This window comes from Mycteria americana, chromosome 2 (assembly GCF_035582795.1).
Source record: "Mycteria americana isolate JAX WOST 10 ecotype Jacksonville Zoo and Gardens chromosome 2, USCA_MyAme_1.0, whole genome shotgun sequence".
In the NCBI taxonomy this organism is placed as follows: Eukaryota; Metazoa; Chordata; class Aves; order Ciconiiformes; family Ciconiidae; genus Mycteria; species Mycteria americana.
In genome coordinates, this window is record NC_134366.1 from 83,861,342 (window position 1) to 83,886,856 (window position 25,515).

Below are 25,515 nucleotides of genomic sequence, written 5' to 3' on the forward strand. Positions count from 1 at the left end.
AAAGCTACAAGTGATGCTAAAAGGCTGGAGCACCCTTGAAATGAAGTCACTTATTCTGTAATTGTAGCAGTGGCCAAGGCTGAAAGCCAGGAAATAAAACATACTGACCCACAGGTTTTAGAAAGCCTCATCTCTCTTTCGTTGATATGTTTACTATAAATACTAATGTATACTATGACAATAAGCACAAGCGAGCACTTTCCATATATTATAGTTTTATTTCTGTTCCTTAATAGAGTGATTATTAATTATGACTTACTGTTGATGCAGTATTTGAGTGATTCAGTAATGTGAGGGCACTATACCACAATGAAGAATCACACCTATGCTATTTGTCTAAAGTGCACTTCTTTATAAACACATAAAATTTTCATATTAAAAAAAATCAGGTTTAAAGATTAAATCACAGCAATGCTTTTCCTTCTCCCTTTCCTTGCTTCAAGCACTGGCCAGTTTTCCTCTGCTTTTCTTCCTCTCTACTCACTCTTCCAGAAGCCCATTTCCTCTCTTCCCAATTTTCCTCACCTCCTGCAAACTGTTGGGCCCTGTTCTCACCTTCAGAAGTTTCCCAGCTAGAGGAGTCTCTTTAGGGGCAGCATGGACTCTGCTAACCAGGGCTGACTGGGCAGTTGAGCGATGGACTGCACTAAGGAGCAACATGCAACTCTTAAGATCCCACACCTGCATTAGAGAAATGCATTACAAGTTGAAGGCAAGAGGCATGAATCATGACAGATAGGTCCCCTGTAGTTCCTCAAATATTCCTGTTTTAAAACTTTCAGGTAGAGAAGCTAATAAGTTGGTAGTTTCTATATCTTTACTACCAGTATTTTCAGTTGCACCTCAAAATGTGGCAGGTTTCCTAATCTAACCCAGTGGAGCAGTGGTTCTGTAACCGCAGTCTTTGAGCTGCCAGAGGTCCTTGGGGCTATGGTAAGTGGTTCCCAGAGCAGTATTAAACAGTCGAGTTTGACTGTTCTTTGGCGTAGTGCTTCTGCATCATCTTAAAGGAGTTATTAACATCAGTTCATGAGAAATTATAACGGCTGTGAGGTAGAAAGCCAGGGAATTAAAATAATAGAGAACTAAAATGACTTTTGATAAATATTAAGCATTCCAAACATTGGGCAGTTTTTAGCAAAAACTTCTGAAAATAGAGGGGCATATATGACCAGTATTGAATTTCTGTACATAAAGTGTCAAGATTTGAAGAATGTTATCTTGTTACTGAGGATGAAATGTTTTGCATGTAGAGACTGACGGATCTCTTTTTATTGCAGTTTCTTCCTCAGCGTTGCCATTACTGAGCCCCACGTTTCTCTTTCAGCGACTGTTCAGCATATTGCTCTCCCTGATGTCCACCTACCTGCTCCTCAGCACAGGGTACTTCTTTCTTACTTTATTTGCATTGGTCTTACATATGAAAATCAAGGACTAAACGTGCAACTGCTGAAGCTCATGAACATTTCTGTTAAAAGTGTAACGTGTGCTTCCAGCTGTAGTCTCACCATATATGTTCTTGTTTAGTTCCCTAAATAAAATTTCAGGGGAACTTCCATATTCCTCCTTGTATTATAAACACTGTTTTGTTGACATTCCTTTCAGCTAGACCAAGCAGTGGCTGGAAGGGTATGTATTCAAACAATCTGGCACCAAAATAAGAAAGTTTGGTTTAGTTTGTCTTTTGTTGTTTTGGCATGTGCTTTTCTGCTCTCAAACAAAAGGAAGTAACTTCTCTCCCAGCTTGCTCAGCACTGGTGTCTACTTATGGCCTAAATGACGTGTGACAAGAAACAGGTAGCCCTAAAATGAGGGGAAAATTTATTCAGAGAGATTTTCATGGAAGTAATTTTTTTCAAAGGGATGCTAGTCCCCATAAAGAGTAGGGCTTGCTTCTTTTTGGATAAAAGACAACTCCTCAGAGCTTTTAAATGAAGAAAACTGTGTCAGCCAACCCTTTTTTTTTTCCAGACTCAGTAGCTTTTAAGAGCATAATTAATGGGGAGTATAGGAACCATTCTTTCTGCCTCCCCTTCTACTTATCCTCTGGATTTAATTACACTGGAAAATTAAGTGGAATAAAATATCTTGCAGCAGACATTTTGCAGTAGCTGCCTCTTGTGGGCACTCTCATTTTAGATGAAGCATATCTCTTTTTTAATCTCCTGCCTCCCCTTCCTCCCACTTCCTCATTAACATTTTGATCCTAATCTTACTCCTGTCCACACACACGCTCTTACACTCAACCTTCTTAGCCTGTACTGGCTACTGGATAAAGCATGAATGTTATTCTCTCTGAGGCTGGTAACCTCCCTCTTTGTATTTTGGCCCTGCACCAGACCACTTAAATGCTGACAGCTCTCTGCTGTCTTCCTACAGTGTTCAGAGACAAAAAATTTTGGAAGAATTCTTAAAAAACAAACAAACAAAACAAAAAAAACTCCAAAAAATCCCCCCCAAAAAAAACTACTACAAAAAAACCCACAAAAGCCCCACAAAAACCCCCAAAACAAACCCACAAAACACCAAAAAAATCCCCAAACCAACCAATCGTAGCAAAAACAAGGCACTTGGTACCAAAAGTACCCAGTGTTTCTCTCCTCAGTGCTCTGTTATACCATGTAATGATAACTCAGTGCATGGCCCAGGTAATTACAGCACCTCTCTAGGTGCAGTTAGGTGGAAGTATTGAAGCCAGCTGAAGAGCATGGTTGCATACAACCAGTTGTCAACTGGTTCAACTCAGTTGAAGACATTCAATTTGTAGGGAAGTATAGACCTTTTTGTGAGAATTGTAGGTGCTTTTGTTACTGACAACCCAGCCGTTGTTGTCTTCATGTTTAACTGCTTGTCATTCTATTAATTAAAGCAGAAATGTCAATCGAAAATTTTTTGTTCCAGTTTGAAACTGCTAGGTAGCTACACTACACTAGCTATGCTACTGGGGAGGTACAACAGAAACAATACCAAGGTTAACTGCAGTGATTTTCTTATTTTTAGACAAATAAGTGTGTGTCCAAGGAGGAAAAAAATAAAAAGGAAAAAATTTACTATCTTTTCAGTATTAGTGTCAGTATTATAATTTTATCCTGAAGGGAAAAAAAAAAAAAGAAAAACTGAGAGGCACCATGAAGTGCAATTGAGATGTAAAGGGTAAGAAGAAACTAATATTATCCAATGACAATCTACACCCCTAAGTTATCTGCGGGTTTTAATCTCTCATGTAAGTACACTCATAGTTTGCTATGTTTGGGTGCTGTAGGAGCCAGAATTACTCCTCTGAGATTGGGGCTGTAGCTAGAACAGCTTAGCGGCCTTGGTTAGAACGTGACTTAACACTGCCATTGCGATGGATTGGTATATAGTAAAGAAAAGGACATTTCACTTCAGTGAAATGTAATGCTCTTTTTATTATGTATTATACAGATGCCTGTCTCCTTGGAAGTAGACTGAGATCACCAGAATGAGTTTGTGTGATTAGGTCCTAAAGAGACACAATCTCTAGTCGCTGTCTAGGTTGGACTGTAACCCCTCAGTTCCAAATAGGTCTCATTACAAAATTTTCCATTTTGCAGAAAGTGGGTGCCAAATGTGATTCTTTTTTTTCCTGTTTTTTTTTTTTTAAATTTTATTTCAGTTTTGTTAAAATTAATCATGACACAAAGGGCACTCATGCAATGTTGTGGCAGCCATCAAATGAGGAAATGGGTGCAAAGCATGACAAAGCTGAAGCAGGCTCTGTTTCTCCTACTTTTACCATTTAATTACTGTATGGCTTTAAACTTCAACCAACCAGCTATGGGTACTCCTCAGAAATGGGAAGAGAAGGGGGAGAATGCCACTAGGTCTTTGGTATATCATTTGTGTAAAGAAAAAAGAAAAGAAACATGCCAGTATTTGATGTTAAATAGTTGTTAGTGACTGTGCTTACTATGATTATTATGTTACTCTTCAGGTATGAAGCTCTGTTTCCACTGGTGCTGTCTGGTTTGATGTTTGTGTGGATAAATATGGAGCAAGAAGCACTGCAGCACTATGGTCTTTCAGTCAAACCAAAGGTAACAGCTCCAGATAGCTACATCAGGTTAATTATCAGCTTTATCTTTTTTTTCCATTGAGGATATAATAAATATTCTGAGTGGTTTTCATAGAGAAACACGTTGCATTTCTTTAAGTTTCAGAAGCCAGTATCAGCTGTTTTATGAAATAGGAATGTGACTTTGCAAGAGAGATTCATAATTTACGTTATTGAAGATATTCCACATCAAAGCCATTTCTAGGAATGCAGGAAATCAGTTTGACTTAGTGATATGTTCTATAGGCTGCAAAGCTCTGTTCGTCAAGTGTAGTGCTAATTCAGCATAAGGTACAGTACTTCTTTAGAGTAAGTACAATGTCACTGTACTTTTTTTATTCTGATGGCAGAGTCACGAGTGAGAGGCCAAAAACAAATAATTTGATTTCTGAAATGACCCATAGGAAATACCAGAAACCTTAGTTTGACTTCGTCCTTCCACTCTTTCTTCAAGGACAGAGTTTTATTTCTGATTAAACAGACAAGGAGCCAGAGACTAACTTGGAACTAGCACTTTCTTGGATTTGCCTGGAGAGGGAGTTTCGTAATCAATGCAACTTCTTTCACCTTAAAATGTAGTATATTGTTGGCAATTTTCAAAGCCCATGCTGCTTGCACTGCTACTTAGCTTTTAGGTTAGGTCAAGGGTTTAACAAACTGTGGCTATGCCATTGATTTGGTTAGATCCAAAGTGCTGGTTGCAGTCTCGTCTGGGTGCTCAGAGCCAGGCGGGTGTGCAGCACAGCTCTCCCCTGCTTCTCTCAAATGTGCTATCCTTGGTGCAGGTCACAGAGAACCTGGGTACAGATGCATAGGAGTGGCCAGAGTCACTTGTAAAAGAAGTGGCAGTACACATCTTTCCTTCCTTTTGCAGCTCATAGTAGTTAGGGAGAAGTGCTGGGCGGTGAAATCTGAGCCAAGGCAGCCACCACATCAGACCTGACACATACTGTGGTTTTGTGGTTCTCCTGCAAGGGACACAGTTTTAAAACTTGAGAAAGAACAGGCTTTACCAATTCAAGGCTGAATATCAGAAATGAAAATGGGAATCACTTTTTATTCATGCTACGTGTAGTTATGATATTTTGTGTGAGCATGTTTTGTAGCATCTTAAGTGATAGAGAAAGAATCTCAGTGTAAAAATGCACACTTAGCATGAGGCCATGACTGCAACCGGAGGTTTCTATCACAGCAGAGTCATCGGTGGCATGTACTTTCTCTTCCACTCTAGAACCCACTCTACCTTTTGCATCTTGTAACAAGGCATCTGTGATGCTTGCCTGTCTGATGGTGGTCTGATGTTCTGTTTGTTTTAAAATAAAATTTTATTAAAGCAGTATTAAACAGTGATGAACACTTTATTAATCAAATGCAAATGAAAAGCACATAGGTAAGCTGTAATTAAGTTTTCTGTTGTCACTTCCAGTATATCATTTGACTTTTGGTTTCAAGTGAAAGGAACAATAATGCTTACCTCTGCTTCTCATTTTTAGGTTAGAAAAATCATCTCTAGAAAGCCTGTGAATATATGCCCCAAAGTAAATCTTGTATTAGAGAATCCAGCTCAGTTCTCTGATGATGTGAGATTATTTTTAATTAAAATGTCAGTGTTGAATATCTATTGATTTTTTTTTTTTTTTTTTTTTTTTCTTTTCCCCAGTGAAAAGGAGTTCATTGACCTCTTAAACTCCATAAAGACAATTTCTCTTCAGGTCAAGTGATATTGTGCTGAGAACTGAGTGGAGGAGATGGAGAATATTAGTATTCTCACAACATAAGTCAACTGAGGATGATTGCAGTCTTTTATTTCTGTGGGTCTTTATCCACATGCTCATGTGAGCAGTGGAAGTACATGTGTGTAGGAGGAATATTTATGATGCAAAAAGATAAGTCTAAGGCATAGATGTTCATTTTTAGTGTAGACAACAGCGGAAGCTCCACTGTTCATTTGATCATCTCACTTGTACAATCTTTCTGGCAGATTCATTAAAGTATAATGAAAATATGGGAAAGGTTTGCAGTCCTCATCGTAATACTACTCTAATAACAGCTGATAGGGAAGTAGGTTTATTTCTCATTCATTTCAGTAAAAGTAGGTGGTTCTATCAAAGTACATCAGTTGATATTAGGTATTAATTTCTTCTGCTATCTTTCCAGCTTGCTGTTTTCAATTTCGCCTACGCTACTGATATAACTCGGTTTCGACAGCTCCACCTAGATGACGTCCGCAGGTCTTTCTTCTTTGTATCCTTTTGCTGGTTTCTGCGTTCCAGGGAGAAGATGGGTTTGTTTCAAAAGGCCCCACAATCCAAAATTGTAGCCTGGTAGCCACTGGAAACAGAAGCTGGTGAAGTTGATTTGACTCATGTTGCTCAAAAGACAATGGTCTTGTACATTTTTTTTTTTATAAAGTAGTAAAAAATTCAGTACAAACCGCACTGTTTTGAAATCTGGCGCCTTGGCCACTTTGAAAAGTTTGGTCTTTTATGACCATTACAGTTGAGGTAAACTTTCTTCTAAGGAGTCCTGTTTTCAGTTTGGTTTTGTTTTATTTTGGCTGGAGGGAACTCATTCAACCTTCACAAATCAATTAGAAAAGGTGATATTAAAGTTATTTTCATTTTCTCATTTTTAGAGTATGGCAGTGTGTTAGGAGGAAAATGTTGGGGGGCAGGCATTGGCCATGGCAGGTGAGATGAGAAGGAAAGTTCCTGCAGACTCTTAGGGAAACATGTTCCCAGAATCTGGCCTGGAATTATTTACATCACATGTGGTTTCTGCTGTTAGAAATTATATGGGCTTGGGAGGGAAGAGCTGTTTGTTCACTAACATAGCAGTTATTTTGCATTACTGTAACTGAAACTACAGCTGATTTTTTTTTTCATACTGTACAGAATTGATAACGTCATTTTTCTCTTCCATTGTGGGACTGCAGTTAGGTGAGAGATATTTGGCAGCAAGGGGGACGGCTATGCAGGTGGGAGAGAAATTATGAGCCAGTCTAGAACATATGGGTTTCTAGTGCAGGTGGGTTATAGCTGGAGCTGGGGAGGGAGTTGTCTCAATACTGGTTCCTGTAAAAACAGGCTTTATAGATCATAGAATAACCAAATCTGAGAGGGTGGATCACAGTTGCACAGTCTATGCTGTTGGAATGGGACAACGCTGTTGGACATTGGGAACCTGCAGCAGAGGAAGTGTGACAGATACCTCGTTAAGAAGGCAGTTCAGTGCTAAGGAAGGAGGCAAAACAATTTGCTAGGTATTGAACATTTGTGTTTGCTTTAGAGTATACCTGAAAAGCAGCTGAGACCCCTTGCAGTAAATTTATCGATTTAATTTGCTATTTTAACATAAAATAAGCTAACTTTTAGTAAAGCTACTGCTGTCTGTCAGATGGTAAAAATTAGCCAAAACAAAAATCAAACAATCCAACTGTATTTTTTTTTTTTAAAGCTCCAGCATAGTACTACTATAACACCTGAATGTAGCACTACTTTAATCTCATCTTAATCTAAAACATTTGAATGTATTTTGTTCAGCTCCTGAAAATATACACAAGTTGCAGGTCTCCTTTGCAGAGACCAGGTATGATACACACCTGCTCAAAAGATGTGGCTTTTTTAATTTAGGTGCTGTTTAATGTTTAGAAATAGTGGTATTAGAAGAGAAACCTTTTCTACTAGAGCAGTCACATAGCAACTATGACCCTGTGAGCTGTACGTATATCTTAAGATTATCTCAAGGTTCCTATATAGGGCCCAAAAGTCAGCATGTTCTGAGGGACCTTATAGCTTCATCTTCCAGAAGAAGATTTAGATTGCTTATGCTTAGCATTTTGATTAGACCTATGTACTACTGTTATTTTTTTGTTTTATTGCAGAACTGTTGTTCTTATAAATTTTAACTGGCAGAACTGCGCTATGCTGTTAGACTGCTGTGTTATTAAACTTGATGTGATATTCTTGGGAAGCATAATTTCTTTGGTTATGCTGACCTAATCCTTCCAAAATGTTGCATGCAGAATCCCAACGATTCTGCTGAACAGTTGGTAGAAAATTGTTTATTCAGAGACTTAAATGATCCAGTGCAGGAGCTATAACAGGAGTGGAAGGACCAGAGGGAGCTCTGGCAACAGCAGCCATCATCACTGACTAACCCTCTGCCTGATGCAAAAAAGCAGTTAAAAACCATTCTTCTGCTGAAGACGTGAGCTATAAAGGGCCCCAATGAGCTCAGGAGGTAGAAAAATGTCTTTCATGGGCTCATATAGCAGCAAGTGTTGTACCTAGATGAAAAGGGTAGGGTTTATAAAAAACCCGTCCAGCTATACAGATACTGCCGGAGTCATCTTCCCTCCCTCAAGTAAGGAAAAAATGTGAGAGTCCCGTGTTGCAGTGGGTAGACTCAGCATAACCTTTGGACAACAAGCCTGTGGGAGGGATAGCATAGGAACCTTTAGTCTTGTTTCATAGCCAACTACCTCTTCCACGGTCAGTTCCTCAATAAAGCCATCTCTTTGGTGTGCGGTACACGTGCATGTATCATTACTTTCTGCAAAAGCATGTGTGTTTGAATGCACAGCTGGGATTGTGGTCCAGGGATGTTCCTATCTTGCTAGATAGGGCCCAGACAAAACAAGCTGCAGCTTTCTGGTAGGGGCCTCAAGACAGGCTCTAAAATCTTACCCAGGCAGTCCCTGTCTTTTAAAATTGACATAGTCATGTGTGAAATCCTTGATAGAGCTAGACAATACTTTGGATTTCTTAATGCAGTGTAAAGCTGTAGTAGTGAGTCAGCTTCTTGTAGTTTCATGATAGGATTTTGAAAGTAAGTTGGAATGAAGGGGGGAAAATACTGGGTTTGTTTTACTGCCATTTCTGTGGTGTATTTTCCTTAAACACATCTAGGTTTTCTTCATAGTGACAGCCTTTTTTGGCACCGGAAACATAGCTTCTGTTAACAGGTAAATTTTAGTCATTGATTTGAGACACAGGGTACAAAAAGTTCTTTCTGCAGTTAGCATACTAAATATAAATTTGGTTAGCAAAATCAGGGCAACAGAATTAAAGCAATAGTCAGTGGAATAATGATAACAATTTATTTCATTTCTGCTCTCTGTAACATGTTCCCTAAGAGCCTGAGCTTGTTGATTATGAGGTCGTCTCAATTTCCATTAGAAGTTATTGGCAGCGTGAGCAGAGAGAGCTCGACTGCTCACCAACAGTGTGACACCTCGAAAGACATGGGCAGAGAAAAATTGTAGAGAAAGAAAAGTGAGTTAGGCTGTCCTTGCGGATTTAGTATTTGAGCAAGAGAAGAGAAAGTTGGAAGCCTTGTTTAAAAACGTACATATGCAGAGTGTGTTACAGTAGTAACTAAATGCTCTGGTTTTTTAATGGAAAATGCCATTTCAAGGATATGTGGTAATGCCTTTTTCATGTTTCTCTAGTTTTGATCCTGCTTCTGTCTATTGTTTCTTGACTGTGTTCAGTCCCTTCATGATGGGAGGCTTGCTTGTGCTAAAGGTTAGTAATCTTACCTTAGTGAAATTTTCTCAGAGAACTGTTTAATAAATAACATATCACGTACACGGTTGTTACTTTGCAATTTACAAAAACATATATATGTATTTGAGCTTCATTAGCCTTCTTAACCATGTGTGAAGCTTTCAGCCTTTGTAGTGTTTCTAGAGATGGATCCTTCTGTTTCCCAAAAGAGAGAAGCTAAAGTGCATGGAAGTATAATTTAACTGCATTAGATCAGTTTATTGTATTAAAATGGAAATTTTAAATGTTGAAAAGACTTAAATTATTTAAAAAATTATAAGCTTTCCCCATAGTATAATATGTACAGAAACATTGAGGTTATATATATTTTATTAGCTCGATCTACATTACATTAAGTACAGGCTTTGAGTGCATTAGGCTGTCATTTTACAATGAATATTATTTTTTATAGTTTTTTAATAGTCTATCAAAGATTGGATTGTACTTCTTATTTGCAGGCAAGGTGTGGGAGCTCTTTTCTAATATTTGAGTTACAGGGTCTGCCAGAGGGGTAAAGAGGCAAACAGGAAGGGAGACATGGAATTTATGGGTTATTGCTAAAATAAGCAGTATTTCCTGCCTCTGCCTTTCTGCTGCTTCTGTCCCAAAGAAAGCAGACTTAAGTTACAGGTATACTGCATGTTATACGGCAGGACATAAGTCAATAATGTAAACCTGGATGCGAAAGAACAGGTTTTAGCAATGCATTTACACTACTAACTTAAGGATTACAAGGCAACTTTGGAAAGAGCAAAAGGCAACATTCACGTTTCTAACTTGTTTGGTTGGTTTTTTTCTTAATTTCCTGAACTGTTTACATTTGCTTGACTTGGCTTTGGAGGGGCAGTGTGATCCTTGCCTTACTGAATACGTTCTATATTCAGATTTTTTTGTGGTTGAGATGAGATTGTCCTATTATGCTTGGAGCTCTGCAGCCTGTCACGTGAGATATTGGATCTGAATAGTTCTGTCTTCTAGCCTTGTTGAAGTATTTATCACTACTGCTAAAATGGGTGAATGAAGTGAGGATCATTAATGTGTTTTAATTATAGTTTTCCATATTGCCTCATGGCTTATTTCACTGCAGTTCAGCTACAACCATGGAAGGGGTTTTTATTCATTTGTTAAATGTGCTTCCTGCAAAATGAGTTTCTACCCTTTCTTGCCAATATTTTGTTTTTGTAACATACACATTCTGTGATAATTTCAAAAGCAGGAAAATGTTTCCACAGCCTGCCAGGTTGTTTTGTAAATATGGCTATAAACCAAAATGTAGCTTGTGTTTTAAACAGGTTGTAATCCCATTTGTTCTGGTATCATGTGCTTTCGAAGCTGTTCAAGTCACAACACAACTGTCTTCTAAGAGGTACAGTAAGTGCTGTATTTCTGCATTAGTAAGGGTTTCAAATCTATTTTGCAAGAATTCAGAATTGTCAAATCTCAATCTAAAAAAAAAAAGTAGATCACATTGTTAGTTTTATTTGTGATTATGGTTTGGGTTTTTGTTCAGTGATTTTGCAAGCTCAGGAATTCTTTTCTTAGTGATATAATGAGTATAAATGGAAGTGTTGGCCCTGTCTGAAACAATCAGATATTTAATATCCTTTGTTGACAATAAACAGAAGGAGCACTTTTTCCCCCATAATGTAGAAAAATGAGCAGAACTTAAAGTCTGATTTTTGTTTTATATTGCATCCTTGCCCATAGTACAATATTTTAAAAATAACCCATTCATAATGTAACCAATTTACAGCTTTGTAGCACTGACCTCACCACAAATAGCATTTAAAAAAAAAGAAGGCTGTATGACCTTCCATTGCAGTTCAGTGCTTCCCAGGTGTGTTCGGTGCTACATATTTTTTGCAGTAGGACTAGATGGCTGCCAGTCCTTTCTCCATCTCTAAAGACTTTTTCAGAGAGAACGTGGGATGGGTGCCCAGCCCCGCAGAGTATCCAGACTTGAACTACCCTCACTCTTTTCACTGTCTCAGGATTTTTATTTTTTTAACTGTTAGCCCTCCCTACCCCTTTCAGCACACCCAGTGCACATGACTGAATCCTCTGCTGATCGTGTGGGATTACGAATGGTGCTGAGACAGAGGAGGTCCCTGTCAGCCATGTGGTTTTGAGTTTGTCACCGTGGGGTGTTGTGGGGTTGACCGAAAGTCTCAGTGGACAATGGAAGGGGGACTGCAAGGACTCAGTATATTGCTCAGCTGAGCGGGAGGAAGCTGCCCTTTCTCAGCGTGGTGCCCTCTGCTTTTCTGTTTGTTTTCATCCTGCCTGTGCCCTGCCTGTTGTCTCCTTATACAATGCCACCCGGTACTAACAAGGAGGGACATGGCAGCCTGAAATCTGACTTCTTGTTAGAGGGAAAGCACAAGGCTCACCATCCCTTTTACCTTCACTGCCTTAGCTGTGCGTGCAGCGTACTTGGGCTGTCCCTGGGCCCCCAAGGAAGGATATTTGTCCTCCGCACGAAGGCTTATACAGAAGCAGGGCTGCGTTGAGGAGTCAGGGTTGCTCAGAAGACTAGCTAGCAATGTGCATTTCTAGGGCTCAGGCATCATAAAGGTCAGCATTTCCTGACTTGTGAATGCTTGCCTTGGCAGCACCAGTGATATTGCAAGCTTTTATGGAATGTGCATCTGAGTGTGTGAGAGGGGAAACAATATCGACTTCTTAAACCAGGGGACATGAGTACGTCTGTGCTGCTTTATGAGGCTGTGGTTATAACTCCGGCTGGTATTTGTGCCGGCTTCATTTAGCTGTGCTCAGGTAACAATAGCAGTGATGCTGCCACAGTGTCAGCCTGGGAACGAGGCAGAAATCACAAGATGTACCCAGGATCCCTGGAGAGGTGGTGCTCTGATTGTCAGTGCATACTGAAGTCTGTGCTGCACTCTTTATTGCTCTTGCTGCCCCTGCTAGATAAATTAAGCCATCACGGGGGACAATCTTGTCTTTGTAGTGTATAAACATGCCCTGAAATTAGTGTTGTCCTTCTGTTGTGAAAGGCTTCCTGCAGTTCAGAAGGGCAAAAAGTAGATTTTTGTGATTTGGACAAATTGCTCCTAAACTCCCCGTTTACAGATTAAAGATTTTTTTTTTTTTTTCCCCCTGTTTGTGGGGAATGTTCAGTCAGAATACGTTCTTGGAGCTTGCCTGTGAAAACAGCTCTCTAGTTGAGTGCTTCCTAGGCACTACAAGATTGCAGCATCCTATCTGAGCCACTGAAGAGAAGCCTTTCAGTGCGCCCAAGATACAGTTAGTTTGTTGCATCTCTCTTTGCTAATGAAGCATAGCTGACTTAGGCAGTATCAGAAACTTCCTCATCAGGAGGCATCGGTATGGGTGTGTCCCCCAGTACATGCTCGTGCAATGCTGCAGCATTTCCCAAAAAAGCTTCATGAATTTATGATGGCAGTACTGATAAATTAACTGTATTCTAGTTAAAGACTTCTCTGTTAATGGGTCGGCTGTTTGCAACATTGCTTCAGTGTCATTAACTTAGAAACTAGTTTTAACCAGTTATAGCAATTGCTTTCATGTAATTCAGGATTTACGTAGTTTAATGAAAAGAAAATTAGGTTAATGGGGGGAAAAAAATAGCTCTGCATGCTCCCTTCGGGTTCCTTTTACTGTCCACAGCCTACTTGCCAGAAGTAACCTGCCGGCTGACAGAGAGGCCTGTGGGTTTGGGAGCATGCCAGCAAAATGCTGGGCGTTCCCAGGGCAACTTATGGGTACCCAGAGATCTGGAAGGGGGGCAAGCACTTCCTTTAGCAGCCTCCTACCCGGCAGGGTGGTTGTCAGGATAGGACCGATCGGCTCTGGTATCTGTCTGCCTGTGCCAAACAGCTTTGCTCACTCTTGAGTCCATCTTGAAGCTTCTAAATCAGCTTTATTTGGCCTGACTGGCACGTGAGCTCCCTGCGTTGGGAATGGGCAGGTGCTGTTCATAAGATGCTTTTGTTCTCCAAAAAATGACTTGTGTTAGGTTTCTCTGTTGCAAAATTGAAACTCTGTTAATGTGAAATGTCTTTTTCAAGCAGGGTGGGATTACAAATGCCAGATGTCTTAGTCATATATTTTAACTGTTCTCTAATACATTGAAATGTATCTGAGTGATTGAAAGGCAAGTGCAAGAAATCATATCTTATTTTAATTTCTTTATGGGGGTTTTAATAAGCTTTGTAACATCTGTGGCCATAAATAAAGGTTGATGGCCTGGTTCTTTTTCTTTGCAGCCTTTTCCTCATTGTTCTTGTGGTTTCAGACATTATGGCTTTGGTAAGTTGTTGTTGCACATTCTCTTCAAATAAGATCAAGAAGCAGGGGGTTCTCCTAATTCCATCTAGAGACATCTGAATTTGTTTCAGACTTCAAAGTTTTTGTTAACTAGGGCAGTGAATTGGATTGAAATTCTAGCATAATTTAGAGATAAAACTCCTCCAATCACTGCTCTTTGAATTTCATGTAATTAATGCTTCTGAAGAAGCAATATTCTTGTAATAATAAGAGACAAAAATAAGTAATAAGTTGTTATTCTGATTTTTTCATATGCTTTCCAATCAAATTCCTAGGAAGAATTTAAATGAGATTGTCAGTTTTAGCTGTGTGCAGGGTTTAGTTAATTTTTCAGGAATTTTGAACCGTTTACTCACCCCACCTTCCCTTGAAAAAGAGAGGAAAAGGAGAAGTGCATTACCCACCAGCTCTGTTAGAGTTGTCAGAATCCGGGAGATCAACAACATCCGAAAGACGCTTTGTGCCCTTTGGAATAAGCTGTTAGGAAATGCTATCTTCAGAAAGCTTGCATCCACAAACCAAGCTAGCTAAAACAACCCAAAACTGAAAAATACCCCAATATAATTTTTACAGATTAGAAGTATGTTTTCGTTGCCCCCTCAAACTGTCTTCAACCCAGCAAGCAATGCCACTGGGCATCACAAGGTAAACAGAAACCTTTTCAAAGCAGCAGGTAGAGCTGGTGTTCTCACTTCATACATGCTGGTTTCATCCCTTTGGAGTAAGCATTCCTGATGTGATTTCCTTGTACAGTGTGATCTGTGGATCTCGCCTGATAGGAAAGACAGTGAGCAAAAAACCAAATAATGACTAATTTGTCTGTAGAGTGAGAAATGGAGAAGGTATAGTTTTGTGTAGTTTCAAATAAATCTGTGTGACAGATCTCATTTTTGATAACTTCCACAGGAAAAAGATTAAAATACCAATAAACCACACTCATAACGTTTCACTAATAAAAATCAGCCTACTAGACCAAAAGAAAAGTGCAGGCATGTACTGGTGTGTAGCAAGCCCCAGTATATCCGGGTCTTATCTCGCGTATTCTCCTATTTTGGTTTAACTATTTTAGAACAGTTAGAAAATATGTACTTGGTGTACAAAAAAAAAATATTACCAAAGAGGTTTGATATGTAGGAGCTGTGTGTATATCAAGAAATAAGAAAGTGGACAGGAAAAAAAAAAATGAAAGAGAACTGGTTTGTGGTCTTGAATCAATGTGGCCACCAGCTAGACTTTGGGGGATTCACTAATAGATAAGTGCTGTCTTCTCCCAACATTATTCCCATTTTACAGGTGGGGAACTGCCAGAGTTGCCCAAAGAAATTTGTGGTGGAATTCCATGAAAACAATATGCAGCCTTCTCTTTGGCACTAGGTGTTATTTGGGATCCCGTTATTTCAAACAAGAAGGTGGCTTGGCTTTTCTTACTGAAAAAGTTCTCTTCTGGTAATCTTCTGTTTCTTGCAAGCCCAGCTTCACAGAACTTAGTCCATCTTTAGCTGTTTCTGTTTGATACCATGGTAAATCTATTTCTGCCTCCTAGACTATTCCTAACTTTTGTCCAAATGAGCATTCCTGGAAAGGTCTTGCCTTTGTTCTACTTGAAGAATTAGAAACTTAGAGTAAACAGCCTGAAAATATTGTTTCTGATTTTGTGTTTCAAATTGTGCAATGTTGATGTACTAATGAAAGTTGTTGTATTTCCTAGCACTTTTTCTTCTTGGTTAAAGATTATGGAAGCTGGCTGGATATTGGAACAAGGTACAGTATTTTTTTGCCTCCATTGCATTTTTAAAAGGCTCATAGGTTAATATTGTTGTTTATCTACTCAGAACTCTTGTAATTTTTTCCAATTACTCGCCTTAATCAAACGTTTCAGTGTCGTTCCCCGTATTTAAAAGACACGTGCACGCATGTGTGCACACATGTATACATGTGTATATATTTAAAGCTAAAACTTGTGTCTTAAAATCTATGCCAGAGCAACATGGAGTAAGTAATGAATCTAGCATGGCAAGAAATAGTAGGATTTATTTGATTTCTAAAGAACAGTAATTACACAAAAAATATTTTAATTACTGTTTTACATTTTAATTAGTTGTAACCACTGTTAAAATAACAATTTATCAAAATTGTTAATTGTCTTGAATCTAGTTAAGCCTCCATATACAATCCCCTGTGAATTAATGAACCTTGTGCAAATATGTTGGTGGCTACCAAGACCCATGCATTTATCCTCCCCCTAGTTGGGGAAGAGTACATCTGTAGCATTTAAACATAGAAATCACAGCTAAAATGGCAGAATTTGTTTTGCATTATGGGTTGTACTAGCCTCCACAGCATACATCATGGGGTAGGTTTTCAACTGTACAGTCTTATTTGTGAATAGTCCAGGAATAACAAATACAAGGAATACACATTTCAGATTTACCTTCCCTGAGTTGTGGAAATAGATAATATGCAGTAATAAGCTTAGTAGGGAATGTGTTGTTAATAATCCAGCCAATCTGGTCACTTGACACTGTTGTTTAAACAGAAGTTGAATAGTGACCCTTTGTTAATATTCTGTTTAGTCTACATTTACTCTGTGCTTTGCTGAGCCCCAGTGTTCCCTCCAGCACACGCATGCATGTACACACACGCGCACATGTATTCTGCCTGTTTTCTTTGGAGGTTCAAATTCCTGCTTGTAGCTACCTTTTGAAGGTTCCTAATTGGAGGAGATACAATTAGATCAGATAGTGGAAACAATGCTTTAACATCACGCTTCCTTGCTATGGTCAGTTTATGGTAAATCAGATGGCCTCATCCTTTGGCTTGAGCTCCTATGCAGATTAATAAGGATATTAAAGACCTCAGAAAAGCTCTGTTCTGCTGGGCAAGAAGCTTTCTAATTGGGATTTAGCAAGCAAAAATATAAATTGTTACAGGTACCCAAAAACTTCCTCTCTGATATATGGTCTTCATAGCGTAGAGATTTACAACAGTGATAGATTGTTGGATCCATTTCAGCTGGAAGTTTGCCTTATCCCGAAGAGTTTAGGGGAGCTCATGCACAACCGTAATTCTGCCTCTCTGTGTGCGTGTTTTGAGCACTGAAGAAAGCACTGAAAAAGTTCTTTCAAAAGAGTAATTTGTGATTAATTTTTAACATGGTAATGCATAATGCTCAGGCAGCCTTAAATTTGTCATTACTTCACTTTTGAGTGCTTGACTTTGCCACCTATGTTATTTTATTGTAGTTTCTTTATATATGTTTTATATGTATGTGTGTATATGCACATAAGATAAAAATTACTAGATTGCGTAAGAAAAGGGGTGAAGCCATAGGCGCAGAGCTGGAGTCGTCCTTCTTTTACTTAGCATGAGAAATATTTTTACACCTGAACCTTCTCCTCTGAGCAGATTTCTAATGTGTGATGCTCAAACTTGGCAAAATTAGAAGGCAACAGCAGAAGATTTTGCTTTTTGTTTGTTTATTCCTGAAAGGGAAGATGAGCTTCATGGGGTTTTGGGCAATTCCCAAAACCAGTGGGAGAGAGATACTAACATGGCCCTTTCCTGTCCTCCTGTTACAACGGCAGTGACAGCTCCGTGGCATTCCCATTGCAGTGTTGTCTGTTGTTGCTTTGACGGCAAGGTCTGAAAATATCCCATCTAGGTTGACTTTTTAGGTGTTGCCAGAATTTTCCCGAGAAGGCTGAGTCATTTAAGGAAATGATGGTTCTTTTTTTTCCAACTATTTGTATCTCAACAAAACCTGTGTAGAATTTCATGGAACAAAGAGTAGGAGCACCCTTAGGGACAGCTGCTCTCATCTTTTTTTTTTCTTTTTTTTTTTTTTTGTGGCACTGATAGGAAGTGTGTGTGTGCACGTGCAATTATCAGGGTTTGTTTTATATTACTAGTTGCCACATCATTGAAATCACAGGTGGAAATGCAGCAATTTAATTGCCCAGTGAAGATTCATTCTTCTAAACTCTGTCGGAGTCCAGCGGTATATGTGCTGCATTTGCAAAGCTTCTGATGTATATTTCCGTACTCCTTCTTTTTTGTGGTGATAGCTTTCTATAGATTTTCTAATTACTCTGCTTCAAAATTTTTGCATGTCCTTTCTCTTACTAAGAATGTGCAAGTTCAGTAGAAAACCCTCATTAGGCAATACTTGGGTTTTTCAATACCAGTGCTCAGAAGTTTCATGTGTAAGAGCTGGTTTTAAAACCCTTGCGATAAAAAGACCACTTCCACTGCTTTTTTATGGTGATGTTTTGTTTCCTAGTGGATCTCTCTCATTGTTTGGAAGTAGGGTTTGCTTACTGAACTGACGTATTTCCTTTTTTTTTTAATTTCACCCCTAACTCCTGGCTTTTACATCTCATTCTAGCATGCCTTAACCACTACATGTCATTTTACCGTGCCTCGTATCTGCCTTAACAATGTGATGTCTTTATTCTCCTGATTGAATTCACCATGCCACTTAAGTATCGTCTTTGAATGTAAAGAGATTTCTACTTTGCCCACTCTTCCAGATCATTAATGAAATGCTGGAAGAATTGATTCACAAAATCAATGTGAACTTGTTTTTCAGAGAGTGCTTTTCATTGTTTTGATATAATAACGGGATAATAATCTTGCAGTGAATGCAGAACTCATAGCAGTGGCTTACACAAGCTTCTGAGATCTGCTAACCTTATCCTCTACCTATATATCTTGAGGTCACCCTAAATTGCATCATATGCCCTAGAAGAACACACCATTACATTTAATAAAAACAGTAATGCAGTTTTCCGAGTGTTTTTGATGTATTGGTGTGTAGTACGGGATCATGAGAAGTTTGTTTTGACAGATTCTTTTATTTTTGAATAACAGACAAATGGACTAGCTAGCTTTTTGGCTTCTTTGTCACTAAAATAATTTCTCTATGGCTTAAAAGGTATGTTTATCTCTATCTATAGATCTCTATAGATAGATATAGCCTTTAAAGCCTACTATATCTATACAGTATATGCAATTTTTAAATAGCTGTATAGTCACATAGTCAAGATAAACCCTAAAGCTTCTTTATATGACAGTATAATGTCGTTTTATACAGACACATACTGTACTACTCCCTCCCTCTTTTTATAACAGTTACTGGAAGATAAAGAGAAAGATACAATCTTAACCATTCTGCAGTTTCAAAGTTCAGGGGACAAAGATAAAGCACAGGATACTGTTTTTAGCTTTTAGGATAACAGAATCTGTTTCAGGTTTGGGATGCTGGGGCTTCCAGGTCTGACTATTAAAACAAAGGTCTTGTAACTGGGAGGAAAACAGTGTTTACCAACAGGAGCTAGGAGTGATGTGCTTTGTGATTTGTTTTGTGTGAAACAGAGGAGAGAGGGTGTGGGATCCTGGCTGGAAATGAAGTTGACTTAAAATTCAGAATCTAAATCTGGAGTCTCAGTGTGTGCTTGGGAACAATCCCACAGTTCAAAGTAGCGTGTCATGTAGAAATAAGGTCCTCGGACTTTTCTGGAGAGTGCTCTTCCAAGTCCTTGCACGAGTTGTTTTTGTTTTACTTGTTTTATTTCTAGTTTTTTAATTGCTATGGTAACTTACTCCATCTTACTGTCTTCCCAGCTTCTAATCAGTTCTGCCATCTTAGAAATTAGCCTGTCTTGGGAGAAAGCCATATTTTGGAGCAAGATTGATTCCCCCCCCCCCCCCCCCCCCCATATTTTTTACTGATCTTTGAGTCTTCTTGTCTTTGATTAGTACTTCTCACCAATGTACACTGTCACAAACCCAGCCAGGAGATGGTAGTACCACATATGTTCTCTTTTTGGTTCCTTGCCACCAAAACAGGTGTATTCCTCCCTGATACAAAATTTTCCTAGCACCAGCTTTGCCTGTTGACCTTGATCCATACATAGGGCACTCACCTTTCCATTGAACAGTGCTGCTTTACCTTAGATCATCCGTGATCCCCTACACCAGCTACCTCTTCTCTACCATTACCTGTCCCTGCCTATCTCATCCTTTATAAGCATTGCCCCACTGTGCCCCCCTATGCTATTCTCTTGTACCTATTTAATTTCTCTTCTTCCTCCACATGGATCTAACTTGCCTGGAGCCTAGAGTCTTGCTCCTTTTTCTTATTAGCTCAGGTTTGACTTCTGATGGAGGAAGCTTGTTTTGAGAATTACCCGCTTCACTGTAACTACAGATCCGGCAGTTCTGGGTTGTATAGAGATCAAGATTTTGCCAGTGCTGTTGTGGTATATACCTGTAAGAGTCTTGCTTTGTTTGTTTGTTTAATTACAGCATTACCCCAGCCTGAGAATTAATTTATCAAGCATAGCTGCCTGCAGGCACTGCAGTACCAGTTGCTAATAGCTGCAGAGATGCTAGCTGTTTGAAATTATGTGACAAGTAGACTGAAATTGTTTTTAATTGTGCTCTATGGCATAATATATATATTTCTTTACTCCGAACATCTGATATTTTAATAAAGGAGCACAGCTATTCAGCCTTTTGCAGTATAGCAAGGGAGAGGTGTGTGCAGCAGTCTCTTCTTCACAAAAGTACGGAGGACCCAGTCCCTCGACTGAGAGGTAGCTAAGCAGAGTTTGTGGAGACTTTTTCTTTTGAGAAAGCCCCTCTCTGTGCCGCCCAAAATCATTGATTAGCACCCACATCTGGAAAAGCTCCTTTTGGGGCAGGCAGGAACTCATGCCTGTGTAAGGACCATGCTGATGGCAGCAAGTTGCCGGTGCTCTGGTGACTGTCTCGGGGTGTCTGTAGGAATAAAGGCAGGGTCTTCATTTGGCTTCTGATTTTCAGATTTCTCATTTAAGCTTTCTTTGAAAGCTAGAAGGAAAGCAGTGTTGCTACTTACATGAAAAACTACAAGTCTGGTGCCAGGTGAGAAGGAAAGCTGCGGTGTTGCCAGTAATGCATGAGACATGAAGCCATCCAGCTATTTACCAGAGTGGCTGTTCCCTTAAGAGCCATGCAAACTTCTGTAGCTGTGATGCTTGTACAGTCCCCAAGGGCACATTACGCCATGAAGATAACTGCAACGAGGGTTTGCCTTTGTTGGCAACATGTCCTTTCCCATGCAGAACTGAAACCGAACCTGTACCACACCCAGGTGGACTTCCAAGGGCAGCTCTTGAGGGGGTTGTGTTAGCTTTGTTATTGTAAATGTGGTGTGAACTACGAAGTCCAAAGTGCACTGACCAGGTGAAAGTATGCTTTGTGCCTGACTTGACGCTCTCGCTGTGTCATCTTAAGCGTTCCTCACAGAAACAGAGCAGGAATATGGTTCTCGTAGGCGTGCTCCTCTGCTTAGCTAAAGCTGGAGGGGAGAGATGCTTATAGGAAAGGCACATAGGAAGATGGTTTCTGTCTGATATTTTAAACCTTGAGTTGTTCACATTAGTGAATACTTTCAGTTGTGCTGCATACAGGTGGGAGTTTACACAGGTGCAAGCTGTTGGGGCAGATTATGCTTGTTGAGGTCTGAGCCCATTTATGCCAGTGGATTTTTGTAATTGATTTCTTAAAACTATGTATTTTGAGCAAGGTATTTGTGAGAAGGTTTAGTCAGACTCAACTGAAACAGAAAAATCTTGTAGCTTGAGTCAAGTCCCTTTCAGTGTTCTCCATCCACTTTGGTCAGACTGGCTCCTTTGGATGCTGGTATCCTGGCTGTGGGAGAGCTCCTGCTCATTAGTGAACTTTTTGGATTACTTTTATTCTCTCACACTGGTTAGCAGCCCAGCTTTGTTAAGAGCTGGTGCTTCTCCACTTCACAGAGCTAAATTGCGCTAGGCTAGCACTAGGGTTGTCACAGTCTCGGGGTCGTGAGGATTGATAGTGTCGGCATTATGAGCTTTACTGTTCTTCCGTGGCTAAACTCTCAAACTGAATGAGTCCTCTGGCAGAAATTCCAGGTCATTAAACCGGCAAGTGCTCCTTGCAATCCTTTTTTGTGACTAAACTCAGACTTCATTGAGTCTGAAGTTACCCTACTCATCCTAAAGAGCCATCTGCTTTGAAATAGTGGAGATGGGTGCATCAGGAGGTATGGGTACCTCTCATGTCAGAACGCCAGTATCTTCAGTAGTCCCAGGTAAAAAGCAAGCAGCTGCACCGGATGTGTGATGGACATGGGTGCAGCAGTGTTTCATCTGCAACTCTAGCCTGAAATGTCACTGGATTTGGGAAAATTCTAATTTCTTAATGGCTAGTGGTTTACGTTAACAGCAGCTCCATTCAGGCATTGAACACAGGATGCTGAATATCCTAGGTCGCATCTCAGTCTGACCCTAAATAGCCCATCTGTAACACTAGTGAACAGCAGGTACCAGAATTTGAGTAAGTGAGAACAAGCTCTCTGCTTGTTATCCTTTTGATCGTTAGTGACTTAAGGACTTCCTAACCCAGAAGCTGCATCTTCATATTATGTTTATTAGCCTTCTTTCTTAGCCTACTCTTCAACTCATTTGTTTGATCTCTTTGAAACCATGTGTTACCACAGCAGAGAATTCTGCAATTTTTAGAAATGTTGAGTGAAAAATTAGTGGGGTGTTTTTCTTAAAGCTGCTCATCACTGGAATAGTGTTTTCTCTAGAAAATTGCACTTCAGCTGACATAAATATCTGAGTTGTCTTACTACCAAGGAAAGTTACTTGCCTGATGGCAAGTTCTCCCTAGATTCTGCATTATCAGTTCACAGCAAACGGAAGTTTTGCAACGGTCTCAGTCACATACGTTGAATTACCCACTTGAATGAAAAATACTCTTATTCACTTGGTACACGCTCAGTTGTGTTTTCTGTTGTCCCCACCGTTTTATCTTGTCACAGACTTTGGTTTTTACACGATAATGCTGCTATAATAGTTGTCTTTCAGGAGCAGCAGATATAAAATGACATACTAGGCCAATAATTAGGCCTAGTTAAAAAGAAAAAAATTCAGAGGGTTGTTTATGTCAGGGTTTTTTATGTTCTGTTCATTCTGCAGATTTGCATTTTTCTCTCACTTCTTTTATCTGTCTCCTCCTTGCAGCATTAGCCACTATGTGCTGGTGATGTCGTTGACCATATTTATGATGCTGATGAATGGACTGGCCCAGCTGCTAACTACAAAGAGACTTGAACTTCCCAGAAGGACTAAGCACCATTCCACGTGATAAAGTGATAAATCTTCCTGCCTTGTTCCCATCCTCAGGCGTCCTCTGAACCAACCTCCACCTCTGGAATGTAAATATAAGTTAACGGACTAGAGTGCCAAAATCCCATCCAGGGAGCAGAGCACTCTGCTAATACAGGTTAAATGCTGTCCCATGACTGAAATCTGCATTTGGAGATTGCTATTTAGACATCAATGGGGCTAAAAAAGCCTGAGCTTTATTCTCCAAGCGTGCATGTTTCTTGAAAATAAAAACAGCAACAACGTCCTTTTTAAAAGAAATAGGCAACCATCTTTCGGGGGTTTTTTTGCTTGTTATAACTTGTCTGCCAGCTGTTTGTCTCACACATGCTCACTCTCATTAGGAGTCTGCAAAGTCCTAGCTTCATTTCATGTCTCGCGTAAGCATCTCACAGACTAAAGCATAAATTAAATCAGTCTGGGCAGATCGCTGATTTGTATGTTGCCGATGTGGCATACACATTTGAATATCTCTGAAACTGGCTATGCTTTTTGCAAGCTGTGTCAATGTGCATGTGAGAATATGTTGAGGCAGGTTAAGACTGGTGTGCTGTGAGGCTGTTGCTGTAAGACAACAGCTTTTAGCCAACCTTGGTGCGAACTGCTGCCTCTGACCGTACTCTCCTGCTGCCTCCTGTGCTTGGGTGAGCTGAGCAGTATGCCACCTCAGGTAATTGATCCAAATGAAAAGGAACCTGATTAAATGCTATTGTAAAATAGCATTCAGACAGATTCCCTGGTCCAGCTTGTGATGGGGTGGGCAGGAAGGTTAGGGCTGATTGTTTCAGCGGTAGCCCAGAGTTAGATCAGCATAAAGAGGTCGTGAACCTGCAGCTGGAGTTGGTGGTTTGTGTAGAGTGATGCCACACAGAGACTTTTTTCCTTTCTTTCCTCGTTTTCCTTTCCACGTGTGTTCTGCTCCTGAATACAAGCATCAGCCTGGGTAATGGCTTCACCATGAATCAAAGGCAGAGACCCCCTGGTTGTACGCTGGTTACAAGTGACAGCAAAGAGCCAGGGTTCTTAGAGGCTCTGCTGTTGTGGGTGCTCCTAGGGACCCAGTAACTGTAAATACATTGCATGAGGCTTTGAGATAGACTTGTAACTTTGTAGCCCTTTCAACAGCAAGCATCAGCTTCCCTACCACTAGCCCACAGCTGATTAAGAGCACAAACTACAGTACCCACCTACACCTCAGTGCCTCATCACCCCCTGGAGTCATCTGTTGTGAGAATTAAACAAAAATTGTATCTTCTGAAGCAAAAACTGTATCTCCTGCTCAGCAGGAAGTCTGCACAGAGCTAGGTATCCTGCCTTTGAAACAGCTTTTTCCATCCACACCATGAATAAAAAAGGGCTTTTGAAGCAGATCTCTTTGTGCACAGTGAAGGAAGTGAGTGAAAGAAAAAACTTTCTTCTTTCAGTGCTATTGTATGATGGCATCACTAAAAATTGTACTATGTAAGACCCCGGTGTCACACTCCCAACATGCAGCCAGGCCTTCCTCTCTGGGAGCTGATACATATGGTACACGATGCTGGCAGCCAAGGCTAGATATTCGTCATGAGGGCTGCTCCAATACTCTTTCCAGCCATCTGGCATTTGGCTGTGGTCACATGTCTGTTTAACGCTCTGGAAACTAGTCATCCCTCTGCAAGAAGTTTGGCTAGGAGAAACCAGTCACAAACCTCCATCTGCTTGTTGAGTGCTAGAAAAATATTGTATCATGGGCCTGCAGTCATCCATGCAGCTTTGGTGTGCCTCTTGAGTGTGTCTGAGCACTGGAGAGGGAGGCATTTTTCCACTAGGTAGCGGTCCGGTGGTCCTACTGGGCATGTTACTAGCACAGCTGGCCTCAGTCACAGAAGATATTTCACGTTTGCTGCAGACTATACCCACAGACTTGCGTGCCAGAAGGTGGGCATGTGCCCACTGCTGGTAGTCGTAGCATACAGCCAAGGCAAGGAGCAACCACGAGCAGCTGGAAAGTTGCTGCCACAGCAAAGACTATGTGACGCTCCTGTTCTCCTTAGATCCAGTGAGTCTCTGCTACAAAGAGCTATCCCCACCTCAGCCCCAGTCTACAAGGTGCACTGTATCATTGCAGAGTACTGTATCATCAGCTTCGTGTGACCTAACTGATGTCTCGAGACCTCTGTCTACAGCACTGTCGTTTCAGTACACATGGCTATAGGCAGCTGTACCATTGAGCATCCCAGCCTCCATTACTGGAGTGATTTCTTTGCAAAACTACTGTTTATAGAGCAAATTCACTGATGGGAGCAGCTGAACAGCTGGTGTTGGTGTGATGTGAAGGAACTGACTGAAAAAGTAGGAAGGTGGGACCACAGGGCTGCCACCCTGAAGGCACATCTTCTGC

At 40.3% G+C, this 25,515-nt stretch overlaps 1 protein-coding gene across 4 annotated transcripts in view; it reads left to right on the top strand.

Moving 5' to 3' along the window:
- The window catches only part of PIGN (phosphatidylinositol glycan anchor biosynthesis class N), a 110,372-nt gene extending 85,990 nt beyond the window's left edge, over positions 1-24,382 (top strand). For 2 of the 4 annotated variants that reach the window (XM_075493972.1, XM_075493973.1), the window contains 9 exons: positions 1,281-1,383; positions 3,956-4,058; positions 6,233-6,319; positions 8,986-9,041; positions 9,528-9,603; positions 10,917-10,990; positions 13,875-13,917; positions 15,644-15,696; positions 22,992-24,382. In XM_075493972.1, coding sequence (XP_075350087.1) covers positions 1,281-1,383; positions 3,956-4,058; positions 6,233-6,319; positions 8,986-9,041; positions 9,528-9,603; positions 10,917-10,990; positions 13,875-13,917; positions 15,644-15,696; positions 22,992-23,115 — 719 coding nt within the window. In that variant the 3' untranslated portion in view covers positions 23,116-24,382. Of the gene's footprint in view, positions 1-1,280; positions 1,384-3,955; positions 4,085-6,232; positions 6,320-8,985; positions 9,042-9,527; positions 9,604-10,900; positions 10,991-13,874; positions 13,918-15,643; positions 15,697-22,991 lie in introns of those variants that run through there. The other 2 variants (XR_012774369.1, XR_012774370.1) reach the window with 2 other exon arrangements.
- The last annotated feature ends 1,133 nt before the right edge of the window (positions 24,383-25,515 follow it).